Source organism: Sphaeramia orbicularis, chromosome 22 (assembly GCF_902148855.1).
Source record: "Sphaeramia orbicularis chromosome 22, fSphaOr1.1, whole genome shotgun sequence".
Classification (NCBI taxonomy): Eukaryota; Metazoa; Chordata; class Actinopteri; order Kurtiformes; family Apogonidae; genus Sphaeramia; species Sphaeramia orbicularis.
In genome coordinates this window covers 49620230-49641230 of record NC_043978.1, presented here as the reverse complement: position 1 = coordinate 49641230, position 21001 = coordinate 49620230, and the positions used below count along the sequence as shown (strand labels likewise).

General features: G+C 36.8%; 1 protein-coding gene across 1 annotated transcript; it reads left to right on the top strand.

The window, feature by feature from the left end:
* Positions 1–5939: 5939 nt before the first annotated feature.
* LOC115414384 (eukaryotic translation initiation factor 5A-1-like) lies at positions 5940–14616 on the top strand. Its single transcript, XM_030127713.1, has 5 exons — positions 5940–6056; positions 6979–7153; positions 7297–7401; positions 8833–8964; positions 11137–14616. The coding sequence occupies exons 2-5, from the start codon at positions 6992–6994 to the stop codon at positions 11194–11196; spliced, it is 459 nt and encodes a 152-aa protein (XP_029983573.1). The 5' UTR covers positions 5940–6056; positions 6979–6991; the 3' UTR covers positions 11197–14616.
* Positions 14617–21001: the final 6385 nt, after the last annotated feature.

The following is a 21001-nucleotide window of genomic DNA, read 5'->3' as shown; positions in this document are numbered from 1 at the left end:
ATACACCTGAGTGTTTGTGAAGTCAATGTTTCTACTTGTGTATCCTCATAGAATTATCTTTTTTTTTTTTTTTTTTTTTTTTTTTAGAAAACTCATCCATTACAGCTGGGGTGTCAAACTCATTTTAGGTCACAGGCCAGATTCAGCCAAATTTGATCTTCAGTGGGCCGAAGCAGTGAAATAATAACATAATAATATAGAAATAATGTCAACTCCAAACTTTTCTCTATGTTTTAGAGCGAAAAAAGTTAATTTACGTTATGAAAAGGTTTACATCTACAAACTATCCTTTCAAAAGATGTGAATAACATGAAGAAACTGAAAAAATAAGTGTAATTTTAACAATATTCTGCCTCAGTTTATCATTTACACATATTCATTATAACTTACAGATCACAGTGGATCTACAAACACACAAAACATTTAATAACAGGCAGAATATTGTTAAAATTATACTTACTTTTCTGAAGACATTTCAGGTTGTTCACATTTTCTGCAAAATTATACTTTGTTTTAGTGTAAATACATGAAAATATTTACATTTACAAACAGAAAAAATTGGAGTTGTCATTACACTGGGTTACAAAAAAATATTTGTTGCAAGTTGTCTAGGTTTTTTCAACTGAATTAGGACCATTTTGCACCACTAAATCCAAAAATGACATCTGTTTTTCTCAATCAGGTCAGGTTTTTTTTTTGTGCTAATTTGATTTTGAAAAATTTGATCTTCTCACAAAATTGATTACATTTTTGGAAACTTTATCTTGGTCACCAAGTTTAATACCAAAATAAGATTGGTAAGCACACTTTATGAAACTTGTGACTTGATTCCTGTTAGGTACAATGGTGTATTCACCGCAGATGGAGCAGAATACGTCAGGCTTATTTTTGCAAGATCTTCTAGTCGAAGCCATTTCATTCACCTGTAATATAAAAAAAAACATTAATCATAAATTGGCAAAAACTCTTCAGAACTCGTTTATTGCAAGAAATATGAAAGAATTTTGTATCATATGATGTGAAAATGCCCATAAATGTAAGCAAAAATGTTAAAAAGCCAATATGTAGCATAGTTCAGAAAGTTGACCTGATTGAGCAAAATTCATGTGATTTTTGGATTCAGCACACCAAAATGATCCTAAATCAGCTCAAAAAACTTAAACAACTAGAAGCACTCGGAGAGCGCAGACCTCCGCCAAGGCTGATCAGTGGCCCCCCCCGTGGGCCCCCCCACCCCCGATCACCACCAAAATTTAATCATTTCTTCCTTATCCCATTTCCAACAAACCCTGAAAATTTCATCCAAATCTGTCCATAACTTTTTGAGTTATGTGGCACACTAACGGACAGACAAACAAACCCTGGCAAAAACATAACCTCCTTGGCGGAGGTAATAAATTTGTTGTTGACCAGTGCTATCCTTGAGCAGTGATGATGCTAAAAACAGACTTTCTGATCCAGTGTGTAATATTTAAGGAGATTCAGGAACATGTACCAAAAAATGACAATCATTGTGCGCTCATTACCTTCATTCCACCATGTTGCATCACTGCGGTTCTACAGAAGCTCAGAACACACTCCCTTTTCTTCTTTGTGTGTGTTTTGAGCAGGTGCATTAACATACATTCCCATAACCCTTATATGGGCTCTAACAGGGGCTTTGTGCATTATCAGCAAAAATGTTCAAAAGCCAATATGTAGCATAGTTCAGAAAGTTGACCTGATTGAGCAAAATGAATGTGATTTTTGGATTCAGCACACCAAAATTATCCTAAATCAGCTCAAAAAACTTCAACAATAAATTTGTTGTTGGCCAGTGTTATTTCTATGTTATTATGATAGTATTTTACTGGTCTGACCCACTGGAGATTGAATTGGTCTGAATGTGGAACCTGAACTAAAACGATTGTTAATATTTTATTTAGTGTAATTTTTGCATTTTACAAATTCATCCCAAGGATCAGACTGGACCCTTTGGCGGGTTAAATTTGGCCCCCGGGCCGCATGTTTGACACCCGTGCATTACAGTAACACACAACACCATGTTTTGTTACAAGTGTATTGTTTACACCTGACTCATACTTGCAGTATTGACTTAAAGGGGCTCTGTGTAGTATTAATATTCCAAACTGTAAGGATCAGTTATGTAAAATAAAACACACTTACAACTACCTAAACTACCAGCGTATCAGCGATGTATATACAGACTGTATCACTCACCGAATAAAGTGTAAAACTTATTCTTTACGCATCAAGTTTTTTCGTCAAACTGAAACTCGGAGCTGGTTATTTTGACAGTTGGTCAAAATAATACAGTGTTCCGCTGATCGTTTACATTGTAGCTCTGTTACCTTAGGTGTGTTTTTAGACAGAAAACCACACATCATATCACATTTTCTATATGGGTTTATTTGTCAAAAGCTGCACTAAAGATCTGTTTGGAAGTGTCAAAACAAGGTGTGAACTGTCACAATTTAGTCTGAACTGTCGATCAACATGTGGCGAACTAAGCAAAGATAATAGCATCACATCGTAACTTTATACCTTCATAAGTTTCACTATCAAACTTGCTGATGGAGAAGAAAAATGCTCTTGTTTTAGCATTAAACTGTTCATTTAGACTTGTGTCCAGTGGTGAAAACAACCACAGGACAGCTAGCTTTTATCATGTTTTTTTAAAAGGATGGGAGGATCTAAGGATGTGTATACAGTCGATATGCAGATTGAGAAGTGTGCAAAAATATTGTTGTGTTTAATTGTGTAGTTATAAAGAGGAAATATAAATGCTACATATCTCCCCTTTGACCTTTAATATTAAAAGATAAAATATGAATTGCGATTCTGTGTGAGTCAGTGTTCTGTTCGCAGAGGCTGATGGATGGATGGATGGATGGATGGATGGATGGATGGATGGATGGATGGATGGATGGATGGATGGATAGATAGATAGATAGATAGATAGATAGATAGATAGATAGATAGATAGATAGATAGATAGATAGATAGATAGATAGATAGATAGATAGATAGATAGATAGATAGATAGATAGATAGATAGATAGATAGATAGATAGATAGATAGATAGATAGATAGATAGATAGATAGATAGATAGATAGATACTTTATTCATCCCAGAGGGAAATTTACAGGTTCCAGCAGTATCCACAAATTCAAATGACTTTAGAATAGAATAGAATAGAATAGAATAGAATAGAATAGAATAGAATAGAATAGAATAGAATAGTCTTTATTGTTATCGTCCAATACAGACAACGAAATTGAAAGTGCAAACCTTTAAAGTGCCTTTAAAAACATAAATAAATTATATAAAAACAACACACACCAACACTATATAAATTAAAATATTTCTATAAAAGTGCATCTGTATAAAAGTGCCACTATATAAATTAAAATACTTCTATAAAAGTGCCAATATATAAATTAAAATACTATATACTATATAAAAATGCCTCTGTATAAAAGTGTCACTATATAAATTAAAACACTTCTATAAAAGTGCCTCTGTATAAAAGTGCCACTGTATAAATTAAAATACTATATACTATATAAAAATGCCTCTGTATAAAAGTGCCACTGTATAAATTAAAATACTTCTATAAAAGTGCCACTACATAAATTAAAATACTTCTATAAAAGAGCATCTGTATAAAAGTGCCACTATATAAATTAAAATACTTCTATAAAAGTGCAACTATATAGATTAAAATACTTCTATAAAAATGCCTCTGTATAAAAGTATCACTATGTAAATTCAAATACTTCTATAAAAGTGTCACTATATGAATTAAAATACTTCTATAAAAGCGCGTCTGTATAAAAGTGTCACTATATAAATTAAAATACTTCTATAAAAGTGCCACTATATAAATTAAAATACTTCTATAAAATGCCTCTGTATAAAAGTGTCACTATATAAATTAAAATACTTCTGTAAAAGTCCCTCTGTGTAAAAGTGCCACTGTATAAATTCAAATACTTCTATAAAAGTGCCACTACATAAATTAAAATACTTATATAAAAGAGCATCTGTATAAAAGTGCCGCTATATAAATTAAAATACTTCTATAAAAGTGCAACTATATAGATTAAAATACTTCTATAAAAATGCCTCTGTATAAAAGTGTCACTATATAAATTCAAATACTTCTATAAAAGTGTCACTATATAAATTAAAATACTTCTATAAAAGCGCGTCTGTATAAAAGTGTCACCAAATAAATTAAAATACTTCTATAAAAGTGCCTCTGTATAAAAGTGTCACTATATAAATTCAAATACTTCTATAAAAATGTCACTATATGAATTAAAATACTTCTATAAAAGCGCGTCTGTATAAAAGTGTCACTATATAAATTAAAATAGTTCCATAAAAGTGTCACTATATAAATTAAGATACTTCTATAAAAGTGCCTCTGTATCAAAGTGCCACTGTATAAATTAAAATACTTCTATAAAAGTGCCATTACATAAATTAAAATACTTCTATAAAAGAGCATCTGTATAAAAGTGCCACTATATAAATTAAAATACTTCTATAAAAGTGCAACTATATAGATTAAAATACTTCTATAAAAATGCCTCTGTATATAAGTGTCACTATATAAATTCAAATACTTCTATAAAAGTGTCACTATATGAATTAAAATACTTCTATAAAAGTGCGTCTGTATAAAAGTGCCACTATATAAATTCAAATACTTCTATAAAAGTGCCACTATATAAATTCAAATACTTCTATAAAAGTGCCGCTATATAAATTCAAATACTTCTATAAAAGTGCCACTATATAAATTCAAATACTTCTATAAAAGTGCCACTATATAAATTCAAATACTTCTATAAAAGTGCCACTATATAAATTCAAATACTTCTATAACAGTGCCACTATATAAATTCACATACTTGTATAAAAGTGCCTGTGTATAAATTCACATACTTGTATAAAGGTGCCTGTGTATAAATTCAGATACTTGTATAAAAGTGCCTGTGTATAAATTCAGATACTTGTATAAAAGTGCCTGTGTATAAATTCAGATACTTGTATAAAAGTGCCTGTGTATAAATTCAGATACTTGTATAAAGGTGCCTGTGTATAAATTCAGATACTTGTATAAAGGTGCCTGTGTATAAATTCAGATACTTGTATAAAGGTGCCTGTGTATAAATTCAGATACTTGTATAAAGGTGCCTGTGTATAAATTCAGATACTTGTATAAAAGTGCCTGTGTATAAATTCATATACTTGTATAAAAGTGCCTGTGTATAAATTCACATACTTGTATAAAAGTGCCTGTGTATAAATTCACATACTTGTATAAAAGTGCCTGTGTATAAATTCACATACTTGTATAAAAGTGCCTGTGTATAAATTCACATACTTGTATAAAAGTGCCTGTGTATAAATTCAGATACTTGTATAAAAGTGCCTGTGTATAAATTCACATACTTGTATAAAAGTGCCTGTGTATAAATTCAGATACTTGTATAAAAGTGCCTGTGTATAAATTCACATACTTGTATAAAAGTGCCTGTGTATAAATTCAGATACTTGTATAAAAGTGCCTGTGTATAAATTCAGATACTTGTATAAAAGTGCCTGTGTATAAATTCACATACTTGTATAAAAGTGCCTGTGTATAAATTCACATACTTGTATAAAAGTGCCTGTGTATAAATTCACATACTTGTATAAAAGTGCCTGTGTATAAATTCACATACTTGTATAAAAGTGCCTGTGTATAAATTCACATACTTGTATAAAAGTGCCTGTGTATAAAAGTATGGGATAATAGGATGAGTGCAGCAGGTGTGTTACCTGTTCTACCTGTTGGAGACACCAGCTTTGAACAGAGGCTCCGCCCACCACACCTACCTGCTCCTCCTGAGCGGCCAAATTTCCACGCATGCGCAGTTCTGTCTGAGCTACACTAGGTAAGTGTCATTAGCTGAGGGTGCTAGCTTGGGTTAGTTTGACATTTCCAACGGTGTGAGTTGAACTCGACAGCTGAGAGTCCTGTGTAGCGAAGTATCACCGGTACGTATTCATTCCTTCAATTTCACACTAACTTCAACCTGTCAGAGACGTGTTATGTCACTACTTTTGTGTTTAAGGGTGTGGGCTCTGTTAGCCGATGACAGGAGATAAACAGGATGGAAACACGCAGGGAACTGTCTGTGTACAGCTAACATTTAATACAGATTAAACGGCCAGGTAACAGGGCTTTGTGACCAAAACAGGTAACACTTTACACCTAAACACTTCGGTGCGAACTTGTGACAGTGTTTAGACATGTTTTTGAGTCAGTGAGGACAGTGAAGGTACAAGGAATCAAGTTTAATTCGACGAATATTAAAAAAAACAACAGCAAAACGTTAACATAAGTAAGCTAGCTAATGTTTCATTTAGAGTTAAGCTAATTGTCAACCAAGTGCTATTGCCTCTATGACTGTCAAGAGGATTTTCATTTATAGAAAATGTATGGCGATCATGAATATCTTAACTGGCATTTATCTGTTGTGGAAATGTTTTTTTTTTTTTTTTTTTTCCTGTTCATTTTAAATCACTACTTTACTCAATGTTCACCTCTAGTTTGACTACACATGAAGAATGCCATTTACCGTCATTGAATACAACGTTACATTATTCTGCATTTAAGTCTTTGTAAATAAAAATCACACATGACATGATGTGTAGTCTAATGTGAATGACAGTATTTTATTGAAATATACATGAAAGTAACTGATAATGTCAGTGGAAGTGGTGAAGGGTAATTACCATAACAACTATGCAAAATATTTGCAGTTGGATAACAATTGTGGCACAGTTTCCAGACTCCTGGTGAAAGCCTATTCCAGTGCCAGTAAACTTAATCCTCCATATCCCTTTTAGTCATATTGTGTGTTTATATCTGTAACAGAGTTTAACTCCTGCTGTGTTGTGTTTCCCTCTCCTCTAGCCAGAGGTTCGTCATGGCAGATGAAGATTTTGATTGTGGAGAGTCTGGGGCTTCCACCACTTTCCCCATGCAGTGCTCTGCGTTGCGGAAGAATGGCTATGTCATGCTAAAAAACCGTCCCTGTAAGATCGTGGAGATGTCTACTTCTAAAACTGGCAAGCATGGGCATGCCAAGGTAAAAAAAAAAAAAAAATGTACAAGTATCCTTTTGGAATGTAGATCTTAAGGCACTATTTGATTTATCTCTATGTTTTCCAATTTTACAAGAAACCCCTCGATGGTCATCTGACCTCGGGTTATAATTTAATACTTTTTTAGGTTCACCTTGTTGGGACTGACATCTTCACTCAGAGGAAATATGAAGATATCTGCCCTTCCACCCATAACATGGATGTTCCTCATGTTAGCAGGAAAGACTACCAGGTGATGTGTCATCACTGAATACTTTGTCATGAAATAGTGATGTGCAGCAAAATAGCAGTGATCCTTTAATTGTGCATTAGTAAAAATAAGCCAACTAGAAAAGTCTTTTTAAAAAAAAAAAAAAAAAAAAAAAAAGAAAGAAAAGGTTTTGCTCCATGAGTAAAGTTTTTGAATACATAGTCCTGTTGGAATAGTGTTGGAGGCACAGGAATAGGAATGTTTCTGGTCTGAGTAGGTGTGTCTCCTGTGGCAGTGCTGAGTTGTGTCCTCAGTAATTGTGAGAGGACAGACAGGTTCTGGGTACTGGCTGGGCAGGTTTCTGCTGTGCTCAAAAACAGCCATAAACCAGAAGCCAAAACCTGCCTCCTTGAGACCAGTATATAGACTGAGTGTTGCATACATGACATGACAACCCTTGCAGTAGGGCTGCACGATTTTGGCCAAAAAATAAAATCCCGATTTTTTTTTTTTTTTTTCTGTAAAATGTCTCTTTCGATTTTTGGGTAAAACTACAAAAGACAACAGAAGTCAGCATGTCGTTTTCGTGAGCAGCCCACAATGCAAGGCACCGCTCTCTTCAAGAAATTCTACCAATGTAAGTCAGTGACAGGCATCAGTTGTGTGTGCGTGCGTGGACCACGTAATATGAGTGATCCCCATGCGGTTACATTTAAATTGGGGGATCTGTGCATAGAAGAGACTGACCCAGGACACATTGGAGGGACTATATCTCTGGGCTGGCCTAGGAACGCTGTGGGATTCCCCCCGAGCTGGTGGATGTGTCTGGGCAGAGGGCTGTCTGGGCTATTGTGCTGAGGCTGCTGCCCCCGCAACCCGGGTGCAGATCAGAAGAAGATGGGACGGATCCGTGTGGGACAATGTAAGATGACTGATCCCCATGCGGTTATATTTGAATTGGGGGATCTTTACGTGGACCATGGTTTACATTGGTATCACTACTGCGGGCCATTACTGATTTAAAGTCTGTGGTCATTACACAGACTTCTGCAAAAGACCGCTCTCACAGATAGGAGGCGGAGCCTACGGTAGCCACGTGGCTCGGAGGTGTGAGAGAGATGAAATCGATTTGCTGATTTCCCTTTTTAAGAAATTGTCCTCATTTAAAAATTTGATTTTGATTGAATATCAATTAATCGCACAGCCCTACCCTGCAGCACTGACAAGTTTCTGCTAGATGGATGGTGTTACCTGGGTTGACTTTGCTCAGGGCCTTTTTTGTCTGTCAAACAAGCCAGTCATTTTGTTAAAACTTTATTCACTTCTCTTAATATTAAATAGCTTATGTGTTAAAGTGGTTCTAGGGCCTTGACAGACGTGCTGCACAAATTAAACATATTCATAGTGACCCACTATCAGCCTCATTGTAAAACCTTAATCATCATTTTTTTTTCTGCCTGATGTCACATTTAGCTCAGCAATATTGACGATGGTTTCCTTTCCCTGATGGATGACAATGGAGAACTCAGAGAAGACCTTAAAATACCAGAGGGTGATGTTGGCAAAGATATTGAAAAGAGATTTGATAATGGAGAAAACTTAATTGTAAGTTATTGTCCTTTCAGTTTCTTGACTCACGGTTTCGTGCCTGTTTGTGCTGTTACGATAATTTTACCAACTGTAACAAGTCTAATATCAGAATGTAATGTTTGCTTTGTCCTCCTCTGTTTTTAACTAGAAATAAGACCAGGGTACAATGTTAACTTTTAGCCCATCTACCAATGGCAGGTAATACGTGATTTGACTGAAATTGAATTAGTCAAAGATGTCAGTATGCATACTCATCTGACACATAGTCATCAATACATAACACTAGAGATGATGCAAAAGGACTAATGCCAGGAGGTGATGTGAGACAGTCTGTGTGGTGTTGTATGTTTTCCATGTGTCCCACAGTCCAAAGACATGCACCTTAAGGGGTTTTAATCAGTCACTCTCAATTGCCTATTTGTTTGATTGTGAGAGTAAATGGCTGCACTGGTCAATAGTGATTTTGCTACTGGGAGAAAAATACCTGATTGTACCTAGATTAGGTATGCTGATTCCAAATACGATTTTTTCCCAGCATGTCATGATTTTATCGTGCACAAGTCAATGTATAGTCATTGGAGGTATAAATAGTGGAGGAGGAAGCCAGTTTCACTGAGTCCGTTTACATTCACATTAATACTCTGATGATTATCCGATTTCTGGAGTTATCAAATTATTCAGGTGACCATGTAAAACAGTATAATCTGATATGCTTTATCGGATAACAGCAGGAATCTGATTATGAGAAATCAAAACACACCTGTATTTCTCCCCAATACTCCAATGTCCTCCTGCATGTATACAGGTTAATCTGATTTATTTAGTTATTTTACATCTGTGCATGTGCAAACACAATTAAAATCACAGAAAATGTTATGTAGTCAAACATGAGCGGAAAACAATAACAGGAAGTTTGAGTCTACCATCTCTATATACGTATGTACTCTGAAAGAAATCCAATAATGGACTGGAACATCTACACCATGGTTTTCTAGTATCGCATTTCTCAAGTACATGTAAACGCACATTTATCCGGTTACTCCCAGTTATCTGATTTGTATGGTCATGTAAACAGGCTCAGTGGTGTTAGTCATGATAAGGTTAAAACTGGCCAGATCAAGTCATTGTTGTTTGAGCCACAAAAAAAAAAATCTAGTCTCTTCCACTGCTCATTAAACTTGGTTTGATTAAAACCTTCGTGACAGCAGTGACTCAAAATCAAAAGACCCTAAAGAAAAAGTCAGTGCAGTCCAAAGTGATGTAAAGCTGAAATTTTCATTAGACCCCGGATCGATGGACTCATTACACTGGTCAACAACAAATTTATTGTTTAAGTTTTTTGAGCTGATTTAGGATCATTTTGGTGTGCTGAATCCAAAAATCACATGAATTTTGCTCAGTCAGGTCAACTTTCTGAACTATGCTACATATTGGCTTTTTAACATTTTTGCTTACATTTATGGGCATTTTCACATCATATGATACAAAATTCTTTCATATTTCTTGCAATAAACGAGTTCTGAAGAGTTTACTTTTGCCAATTTATGATTAATGTTTTTTTTAATATTACAGGTGAATGAAATGGCTTCGACTAGAAGATCTTGCAAAAATAAGCCTGATGTATTCTGCTACATCTGCAGTGAATACACCATTGTACCGAACAGGAATCCTGTTAGAAAATGATTTTTTTTCTCTTAAAACCTATTTTGGGTGAGAACAATATAAAAAAATCAACTGATAAAGTCACAAAAATGTAATCAATTTTGTGAGAAGATCAGATTTTTCAAAATCAAATTAGCAAAAAAACCTGACCTGATTGAGAAAAACAGATGTCATTTTTGGATTTAGTGGTGCAAAATGGTCCTAATTCAGTTGAAAAAACCTAGACAACTTGCAAAAAACATTTTTTTGTAACCCAGTGTTAGTGATCCTGTTTTCCCCCTAAAGCTCAGCTCAGTAGATGGAACAGCCTGGGATTCATCTGAACAACTGTTAGGAGCAGCTATAGAACCAGAAAAACTGACAGTCAGCTAGTTGAGTTTTTGTTGGTTGTCTGGTTCGTCTGTCTCTAAATGTCAGCCCTGATCCAACTGAGGATTATGTGGGAAATAAATGACTTGAGGTGGATGAGCATGTTCTCACCAGTCCTATATCTTTTTTTTTTTGCCCTTTCTTTTTCCTCTCCAGATCACTGTGCTGAAAGCTTTAGATGAAGAGCAAGTAGTCAGCATCAAGAACGTTTCCTAACCAGACCAAACTACAGAGACCTCACACACCTTATGCTCCTTCGTGGCTTTAAATCCTGGTCTCCATCCCTCCATCTCCATCACTTTCCCCTGATGGTTGGTGTAATGCAGAAACTACACCCATCTGCACTTTGGGCTCGGGGCTGACTGGTCTGCACCCCCCACCATCAGTGTGTCTTTGCAACTGATGCTTTATTATATTTCATAGATTTTTAACATTCCTCTTAGTGGGTGGGTGGCATGTCTTTGTGATTCCTTTTGCTTTTAAATTCCACTTGCTCAGTTGAATGTGGAGTTTCTCAGTTGGGTATTTAAATTCTGCAAAATGACTTTGTTCGGATATAAGTTTGTTCCCGCTTTGCTTGAGGCTTTATGAGAATCTGTAAATTTCTTTTTCCGAAGTCAAAGCAAACTTGGCTTTTGCTGTAATGTAACTCGAATTGATTTGATTGTTACGTCATGGGTCATCAAAGTCTTTTGATCGGTGACCTCTGACCCTGAGAATAGATCATGTTGGTCTGTTGCTGAGTTGTGGTAGGAAGCGAAGTAGTGCTAGGAGGTCAGTTTGGGAGCGTTATGCTGGATCGTAAACTTAACCAGTATTTGGTGCATTTTGCGCTTGAATAGCGACTGGGCTACACCCACATTTATACGTATTCTTGTAAGTCATTATTTTGTGCTGTGTTTACACCTCGTGTCCACACTACTCCAGTGTTTTAGGACGTTTAACATGGAGAGAAACGCTGTCGACATGGTTTTTGTTTGTAAACTCTGAGGTTGAGTTGAAATGCGGTTGGATAGAAACAGATACTTTTGGAAAGGATGATGCTAACCCCTGGTTCGCCGCGTTGGTGTCATGTGATTGTTTTGGGAGTAAAATAAAGCATCAGCCTAGACTAATGGCTTTTTTTTTTTGCCTCTGATAGCAGCTGTTTTTGCAGTTCAATTTGGTTTTTATCATTTTACTACCAACTACATTCAAGAAGGCAGTTTGAGCAATTTGCAGCAATTCCTATGGGATGTTTTTCCGGCGTGTTAGAATGTTTGAATGTTAGGACATTAAAACAATGAAAACATACTTGTAGATGTGTTGTTAGTTGTTTTTTCTTTTACGCTTAAATTATTTGTCTTATTATTACATTTGCATCCAACAAGAATTAGGAGAGTCTGAGGACTTTGGCTGATTGGAATGTATCTGGGCACTAGTGTTCAACCTGGATTGACAAGTGGCTGGGTGGTAAATTGATCCTCACCTTTCATCACTTTTTTTTTTTTTTTTTTTTTAATCTATGTAGCATGTAAGCATTGTGTCTGACACACTGTGGCCTACAACTTTTGTTGTAATGTTGCATGGATTTGGAGTTGCGCGATGTTTCCTTCTTAGTTAAAGCAATACTTAAGTGCACTCTTACAGCCTTCTTGGAATCCTTTCAGCACATAGATCAGAGTTTCTTCACTGTTTTACACAGTGTATGTTCTGTAATATCACATTACTGGAAAAAGATGAAGTGTGTGTGTATAAACGTAATGATTGTAGTACTGACAGGGGAAGTCTGTGTGCAGTTGGATTGTTCCGTTTTGTTTGTCCTTTTGCCCTGAACAGTCAAAACTCTGTTGAAGACATGTCTTCTGTTCATTTAATGTTCAGTACTACACCACAATAGTACCTTGGATTTGAAGGACCAAACATGGAAAAACGATTGTTCTCTGTAGGAAAGGGTCCGGCTCCTATTGAATTTCCATTGCTTTAGTCAGGAGGGTATCAGTTCACTAGGCGGTGAAAGCTAATGGTATCAGTATTGTAATAACTGTAGGGACGTAGGGTTGTGGGCTGTGGAGGTTCGCTGACTCTATATGAAATATGGGGCTACAGGAGAGATGATCTGAAACTGATTTCTTCTTTCCTGGCTCTTACTTGGTAGTAATAAAGAACGGTGTTAAACTAGTTTACCCGATGGGCCAATTCACACTGGCCTATTGTTGTTAATACTTCTGAGGATGCCGTGTGACTTTACAAACAGGATTTTGTTGCTTGTTTTACCTCTTTCTTCAACTCTGATGTTTTGGGAGCTTCATTAGAAATAGGATTGTTACATTGAACTCGTCTTAATGTCTACAGTCTTAGCTGAATTGTCTTCCAAAGGTCATATTAATACGTCATAATTCAGCAGCTTTGGTTGTCTCCAGTTACTGTGCAGCTCTGTGTAGCATTTTGATTCCTAATAAGTGGATCTGATTACCATGTCATTTTTTCGAAAGGGTTTTTTTTTTTTTTTTTATGTGTCATGTAGACAAAGGTAACAGGGCTGATATCTGGGAGGGGCTTTCTCAGATTTCACTAAATCGCATGTTTACACTGTAAAGGAGGCAGCTCTGTCTGTGTGGGCTTCAGTGAGCTGATCTGGGATCAGTCCACCTGTGGCGAGACCGGAACAGTGAGCCTATTTACATGACCACAAAAGTCCAACAACTGGGAGGAATCAGATCATCGTAATAATCAGATCTAACACATTTACATACACTTAAGAAATGTGATAATCAATAAACCCTGGTTTAGACGTTTCAGTCCATTATCGGGTTTCTTTCGGAGTATGGATGTATATAGTGGCGGTAGACTAAAATTTCCTGTTATTATCTTCCACTCACGTTTGACTACGTGACTTAGATTTTCCACGATTTTAATTGTGTTTACACGTGCAGACGTAAAAAAGAACTAAATAAATCAGATTAACCTGTGTACAAACAGGAACACATCAGAGTATTGGGGAGAAATCCAGGTGTGTTAATCCAATCTCTCATAATCAGATTACTGCCATTATCTGATAAAACATATCAGATTGCACTGGTTACATGGTCACGTCAATGATCTGATAACTCCAGAAATCCGGTAATTGGAGTATGAGTGTGTGTGTAAATGGGCTCAGTGTGTGAGGTGTGTGTCAGGATGGCCTCTTCTCAGGGTTCCAAACCAAAGAGTCAGGAGTGGTTACACTTTTCAGGAGCAATAACAAAGATTAGAACCATTGAGTTTGTTTTTTAATTTCGTTTTGTCAGAAACGCGTATTATTCTGGTGTTGGACAGTTCTTGTTTTGTTTCCCATAATGCCTTTCAATAGACACAGTTTCCTTTACTTTTTTAAAAACTGCTTATTCTTACAATGAGTTTTTTTGTAGTCAAAAGACACAGTATCTGATGTTGAGTCAGGGTTTAGACACCTGTATGATCAGGTGGACTCAGGTGCCTTTTTCACTCTGTAAATGTACGATACAAACAGTGCGCAGGTTGGATCTGAAGCCTGTATTGGATCATATAAAGTAAAGACCCTGTTCTAATGACTGTTTGGGCTACTGTCTTTACATCAGAATGTCTTTCTGTTTTTATTGTGTATGGGAAACAAAATAAATTTCATTCTGACTTGTTGCAATGATTGGATCAGCTGTTTTTTTGTTTTTCCCTTGAAGGCACAATGTGCAGACTCTACAACAGCACACTGTAAAAAATGAAGTGTTAATGATCACAAACACAACGACTCATGAAATTGAAAAAAAAAAAAAACAAAACTGGCTGGGCAGTGGTTTAATACATTGGTTTTGCTGTGTAGTGCATTATATTACAAAGTGTTAAAAGTGTATGCAGTACCAGCAACTGTTGAACAAAGTTCAAAAGAAGAGCTGAATCAGAGTCTATCTATCTATTGTTCTATCGTTCGTTCTATCGTTCGTTCTCTCTATCGTTCTATCGTTTGTTCTTTCTATCGTTCTATCGTTCATTCTTTCTATCGTTCGTTCTTTCTATCGTTCTATCGTTCGTTCGTTTTTTCTATCGTTCTATCGTTCTATCTGTTCTATCTGTTCTATCGATCTATTGTTCTATCGTTCGTTCTTTCTATCGTTCTATCTATCGTTCTATCGTTCCGTCGATCTATGGTTCTATCTATCGTTCTATCGTTCTATCTATCGTTCTGTCATTTTATCTATCTATCTGTCTATCTATCTATCTATCTATCGTTCTGTCGTTCTGTCGTTCTATCTATCGTTCTATCGTTCGTTCTTTCTATCGTTCGTTCTGTTGTTCTATCGATCTATTGTTCTATCGTTCGTTCTATCGCTCGTTCTTTCTATCGTTCTATCTATCGTTCTGTCGATCTATCGTTCGATCATTCCGTCATTCTATCTGTCGTTCTATCTATCTATCTATCTATCTATCTATCTATCTATCTATCTATCTATCTATCTATCTATCTATCTATCTATCGTTCTATCTATCGTTCTATCTATCGTTCTATCTATCGTTCTATCTATCGTTCTATCTATCGTTCTATCTATCTATCGTTCTATCGTTCTATCGTTATATCTATCGTTATATCTATCTATTGTTCTATCGTTATAGCTATCGTTCTATCATTCTATCGTTCTGTCTATCAATATGGAATCAGTCTCTCCAATCCAACTTTATTTTTAAAGCACTTTAAAATAACCACAGTGGACCAAAGTGCTGTACAGAAGAATAAAAGCACAATACAAATTAATCAAAGCATTAAAAACATTAAAATCAAATAAAATATTAAACAAATGTAATATAAAATAAAACACGTTACTATTCTCTCACTGAACGTCCTCCTGTGACTGACCAGGATGTCATAGAGTGAGTGAGTGGAATTGTCCAATATTAATGATGATGTTGACTCTAAACCTGACTACAAACATTCTTAATCAAAACTGGGATTCTGCTGCCACACAAGAGCAGACAAAGACAAAAAAAAAGCAAAAAAAAAAAAAAAAAAAGCACAGGACAAATGGGAAGAACATCCAATAATACAACTGCTCAGTAGATGGCAGTGCAGCCTCTCTTTTGAAGACACCATTTCACAACTGACTCCTGTTCACAGTGAGACAGGACACAGACCATTTCATTCTTTAATTAGATTAGATTAAAATCTGTTTGCATTTGTACAGAAACTACATCACCTACGTGTCATTTATTGGCGTGAAAATCTGTGAAATTATGAACAATTATAAACGTACAGCGTGAGAAAGCATAACATACGATGTATTGATGTGCACTTTTTTCATAACAGCCTGATATAAAATCAGCCATAGCAGGAGATTTAACCTTTTTTTCTGGAATGCACCCAGAGATCAGACCAACATTATGGTATGACATAGTTTACTGGGAGGGTGTCCATTCTAATACAGTTCTACTTATTAACCCTTTCATGCATAGTGGTCACGACAGTGGACTGCTATTCTGCAGCTGTTCTCTTGTATATTCATGGATTTTGTTGTTTTAATTGTATATCAACCAACACAGTGGACGCTTATTGGTCCAAACACAGTAATGTCCTGTCAGAGACCGAACTTTAATTGACTGTCATTCCAACATTTATATTTACATTTACATTTATGCATTTGGCAGATGTTTTTTTCCAAAGCGACTTACAGGGGAAAACCAATCAAATCACTCAATCGTTTATTTCAATATAGAGCAGCTCCTTGTTTTGGATGATCCCTTATGGTCCAACTAAAGCAAAACTGAATTTAAAAGTAAAAATGTGGGTCATTTAGCAACACTGATCTGTCAAATTGTGTCTGAAATGTCCCATCAGAGAGATTTTGAATACTGTGTTTTGACCCTTATGTATCATCCCATACACTGTAATTCATAGCATTACTATAACTTTCCTGTTCTACATAAACCTGATCGGCAGTCAAATATTTGAGTGTAAATAAATTGGTAATTGTTGTTTTTCTTCAAGAGCTTCTCAGTCATGTGACCCAGAGACTCCAAACCAGTCTCAGAGGACCTTTAGGAAAAAAAACAGACATTTTTCCATAAACATATGAATAATATTCATTGTGATCTGGCATTATATAAATAAAAAGTTGATTGATTGAGTGATTTAATTGGTTTTCCCCTGTAAGTCGCTTTGGAAAAAAGCGTCTGCCAAATGCATAAACATAAACATAATTTTCATGAAAAATATTAATATAGACGGGAGAGAAATATTAAGTAGTGTTTTCTAAAGGTCCTCTTTATTATAATAATTTGAGACTGGTTTGGAGTCTCTGGGTCACATGACTGAGAAACTATTGGAAAAAAAAAAAGTTTAGAGCAGTAATTTATTGATAGTCCCTAAGGTGATGGCTTTTGAATGTCCGTCGAATATCCAACCCACTGCTAACTTCACCTCGGTATCTCTGATACTCTACAGAAAAGTACCGTTGGCAAAAAAACGCAGCGCAATGCACAACACTTGCTGTGATGACAGCGCATGTCTACGTTGTGTGATGTTGGAGATGTGTGGGCCGAGAATGTTATTTTGATATTGCAGCGACTGCAACCTCGTGGTCATTTTCCAGTCTGCGGCCTTTGGGTCAAACTGAAGGATGGCTCTTGTTGGATGGTCAGGAGGGAGGCGGAGGACATGACCGAACCAGTGGGTGCGACGTTGCACAGCCAGGCTGGATGCTTTGGGCTGGCATGTGCGGGCTCGAAGCACCTCGTTGGAAACCCGCTGGGGCCACCTGATGTTTTTGATGGTTCTGAGAGCCCTGCTATCAAAGCCATCTATTCTGGCAGCCAGAGTCTTGTTTAAGGGCCATGTTTCCGAGCCATAGAGCAGGATGGAGAGGACGGCAGAGTTGTAGATCCGGAGCTTCGTCCTTTGTGAGATGGTCTGGTGCTGCCAGAGTGGTTTCCAGAGAGACTGCAGAGCTGATGCTGCCAGGGCTCTTCTGCGGGTAATCTCTGGTTTTAGGTCCCCGCACCCGATTGCTCGGCATCATTGCAGGTGACCTCCAACAACATGGAGTTACCATGGAGGACGCAGAGCAGCTGGCACAAGTCCGCCAGCGATGGAAAACACTGGTTCACCTGGTCGGCTCAACGCACTGGGACGGGACACCCACCCCATCGCAGGAGTCCTAGTAGTAGTAGTAGCAGCGACTGCAACGAAAAATGGTACCGTTCGATCAGGTATTCCTAATCGCAGTCTGACAATGCACTCCCCACGAAATGCACTTCAGAGTAATTGCATTTTGAAATCTGTGGGATTGTGTTGATATGGACAACCCATGTCTTTCAGTATATTTGCACATGGGAGGAGACCGGTGAAACTCGGGGTTTTTTAAAGAGAACCTGCCAGTGAGCAGATCATGTTCACGGAGCAAGTTACCATGGTAACAGACTCAGGGTTTAGACTTACCTCTCTTTCTGGAACGGAAAACCATGAGTTTCCGTCATCTCAGGGTTGACATACTGTGAGTTTTCACATAAGCCGCTTTCTGGAACAGGCCCCAGATATAGTTATTTACAAACTTCATCTTAGTTTCAGTAGACTCCAGATTACACCTGCAGTTCAGTGACGTGCAGTGGGGTTCATGGCTGGGGAGGCACTGACTCTTTCAGAGCCAGATCTACAAATATATGGTGGCCTGAGAAACTGGAATAGAGAGAGCGAGCAAAAGGAATGGCCTGGGTATATGGGCTCTGCATCAAGTCAGCATAGGTAGACTGGCAGGAACTCAACAGGAAACCTTCAAAAAGAGCCATTTCAAACTAAAAATAAAAAAAGTTTATGGTCTTACCTTTATTTGTACATGAAATCCATGCGCCGATCCTGGTGAATTAAAGTGTATAAAAAAGAACGAAGAAGATTATAAGCGCATGAATCTGTGGACTCACAGGCGCCATCTATCATGAGGCAGGGGTACTGTTTGCCTCCCCTAGTGACTTTTTCACTGCGGTTTTATGATTAATCTGCGAGCCTAAACACATTACAGAAATACATTCCATACGTTATGCAGATTCTGGAAGGACAGAGCATATAATCAGAGTGTTTGAAAGCATTTTAACTGCGATATACAGAGGGACAGCCACACAATATTTTCATCGGGTACCAGCAGAGTTCATGAGGGGAGGAGACAGTTCTCCTGGAGGCACAGCACAGCGCTGCCTCCTCCCTGTATTTGAACGGAGCATGCGGAAATTCTGCTATTCTAATTGACAAAAAAAATAATAATAATAACAATATTGGATTCGAACGGAAAATTAGTTTATAGGACATACCAGCTGACAACTATCAACATTTATTATATTTTATAGTCAAGTTTTTTTTCCTTTTCAAGATCGACAAGGGAAGCTCTGCCTCCCCTGCCTCCTCTGACTGCACGTCACTGCTGCAGTTACAAACCTCCAAAACTGAAATCATGTGGTTTGGTAAGAAGGGGAATGCTCCCTCCAACACCCCCAGTATCTCTATGCTTGATAGGACACCCCCAGACCAGGTTATTGAATATACACTAGTGTATATTCAGTAGTAGTTACCAGTCAAAAGTTTGGACTCAGCTGGTTTTTCTTTATTTTCATGACTATTTCCATTGTAGATTCTGACTGAAGACATCAAAACTATGAATGAACACATATGGAATTATGGAGTTAAAAAAGTGACATAACTCAAAGCATGTTTTATATTTTAGATTCTTCAAAATAGCCTCATTTTGCTTTTCTTACTGCTTTGCACATTCTTGGCGTTCTCTCAGTGAGCTTCATGAGGTAGTCACCTGAAATAATTTCCAACAGTCTTGAAGACGTTCCCAGTGATGCTGAGCACTGGTTGGTCATCTGTGGTCCATCTCATGTCATTTAAATGAGGAGGGGAGTCCAAACTTTTGACTGGTAGTGTAAGCATTTGGGAATCCAGCTGGACAACACTGTGTCCTTTTCAATCCACGATGAGGGTGGAGAATGTCTCCTGTTATACCTGGAGCTTACACAGGGTTTTTACGTGGGGGAACCGTCCCCGTAGTGAAACACTGTAATAGTCCAGCTGCCTGCATTTCAACATGAGGGGAATCTGCTGCATCTCCTTTGTACTAATAGCCAGTGAGTCTGTGATTTTTTTTTGGGTGATTTTTTTTTTCCTGTGCTCGCACCCCCTTGTGTCCTTGTGAATATTTTATTAAAATGTTAATGTCTTCTTATGTTTTGATTGCCCTGTTGGTTTAATTATCGCCGCCAAGGAACAGCGGAAGTTATGTTTTCATTGGGGTTTGTCTGTTTGTCTGTTTGTTTGTTTGTTTGTTTGTTTGTTAGTTAGCAAAATAACTCAAAAAGTTATGGACAGATTTGGATGAAATTTTCAGGAAATGTTGATACTGGCACAAGGAACAAATGATTACATTTTGGTGGTGATCGTGGGGTGGGGGGTGGGGGTGTGTGATCTGCCTTGGTGGAGGTCTGCAGTCTCTGAGTGCTTTTCTAGTTGTTTTAGCTCCCCTTTCCCTCTCCCTCAAAAGCCCTGCCTTTTGTCAGTCATAAGTAAGAATGTCTGCTTAATCTGTCTGGCCTGATTAAATAAAGGTTAACTATTATTATTATTATTATCATTATCATTATTATTATTATTATTTATTTATTTATTTATTTTTTTCTGGGGAACTATTTCTTTTGTAAAAATACACCCATTCCTGATGTTCAGGTTCCAACACATTCAAGAAGAAGTTGCAACAGGAGCAGTTTACAACAAATAATGACAAAAAATCATGAAATAATGTGATGTGAAATGGGTGATGCAAACAGGTGATAATATTCATGACCGGATATAAAAGAATTATCCAGGAAAGGTGGACGTAAATGTAAGGAGGATGATAAGCAATAAATACATTGCAATTGTGGTTTATGGAACAATTTAATCAATAGATCTGTAATGAATGTAAAAATAAATAAATAAATACAAATAAAACACACAAAACAATGACAATGTCAAAACGACATTTTAATGACATTTACAATGACATGAATTCCT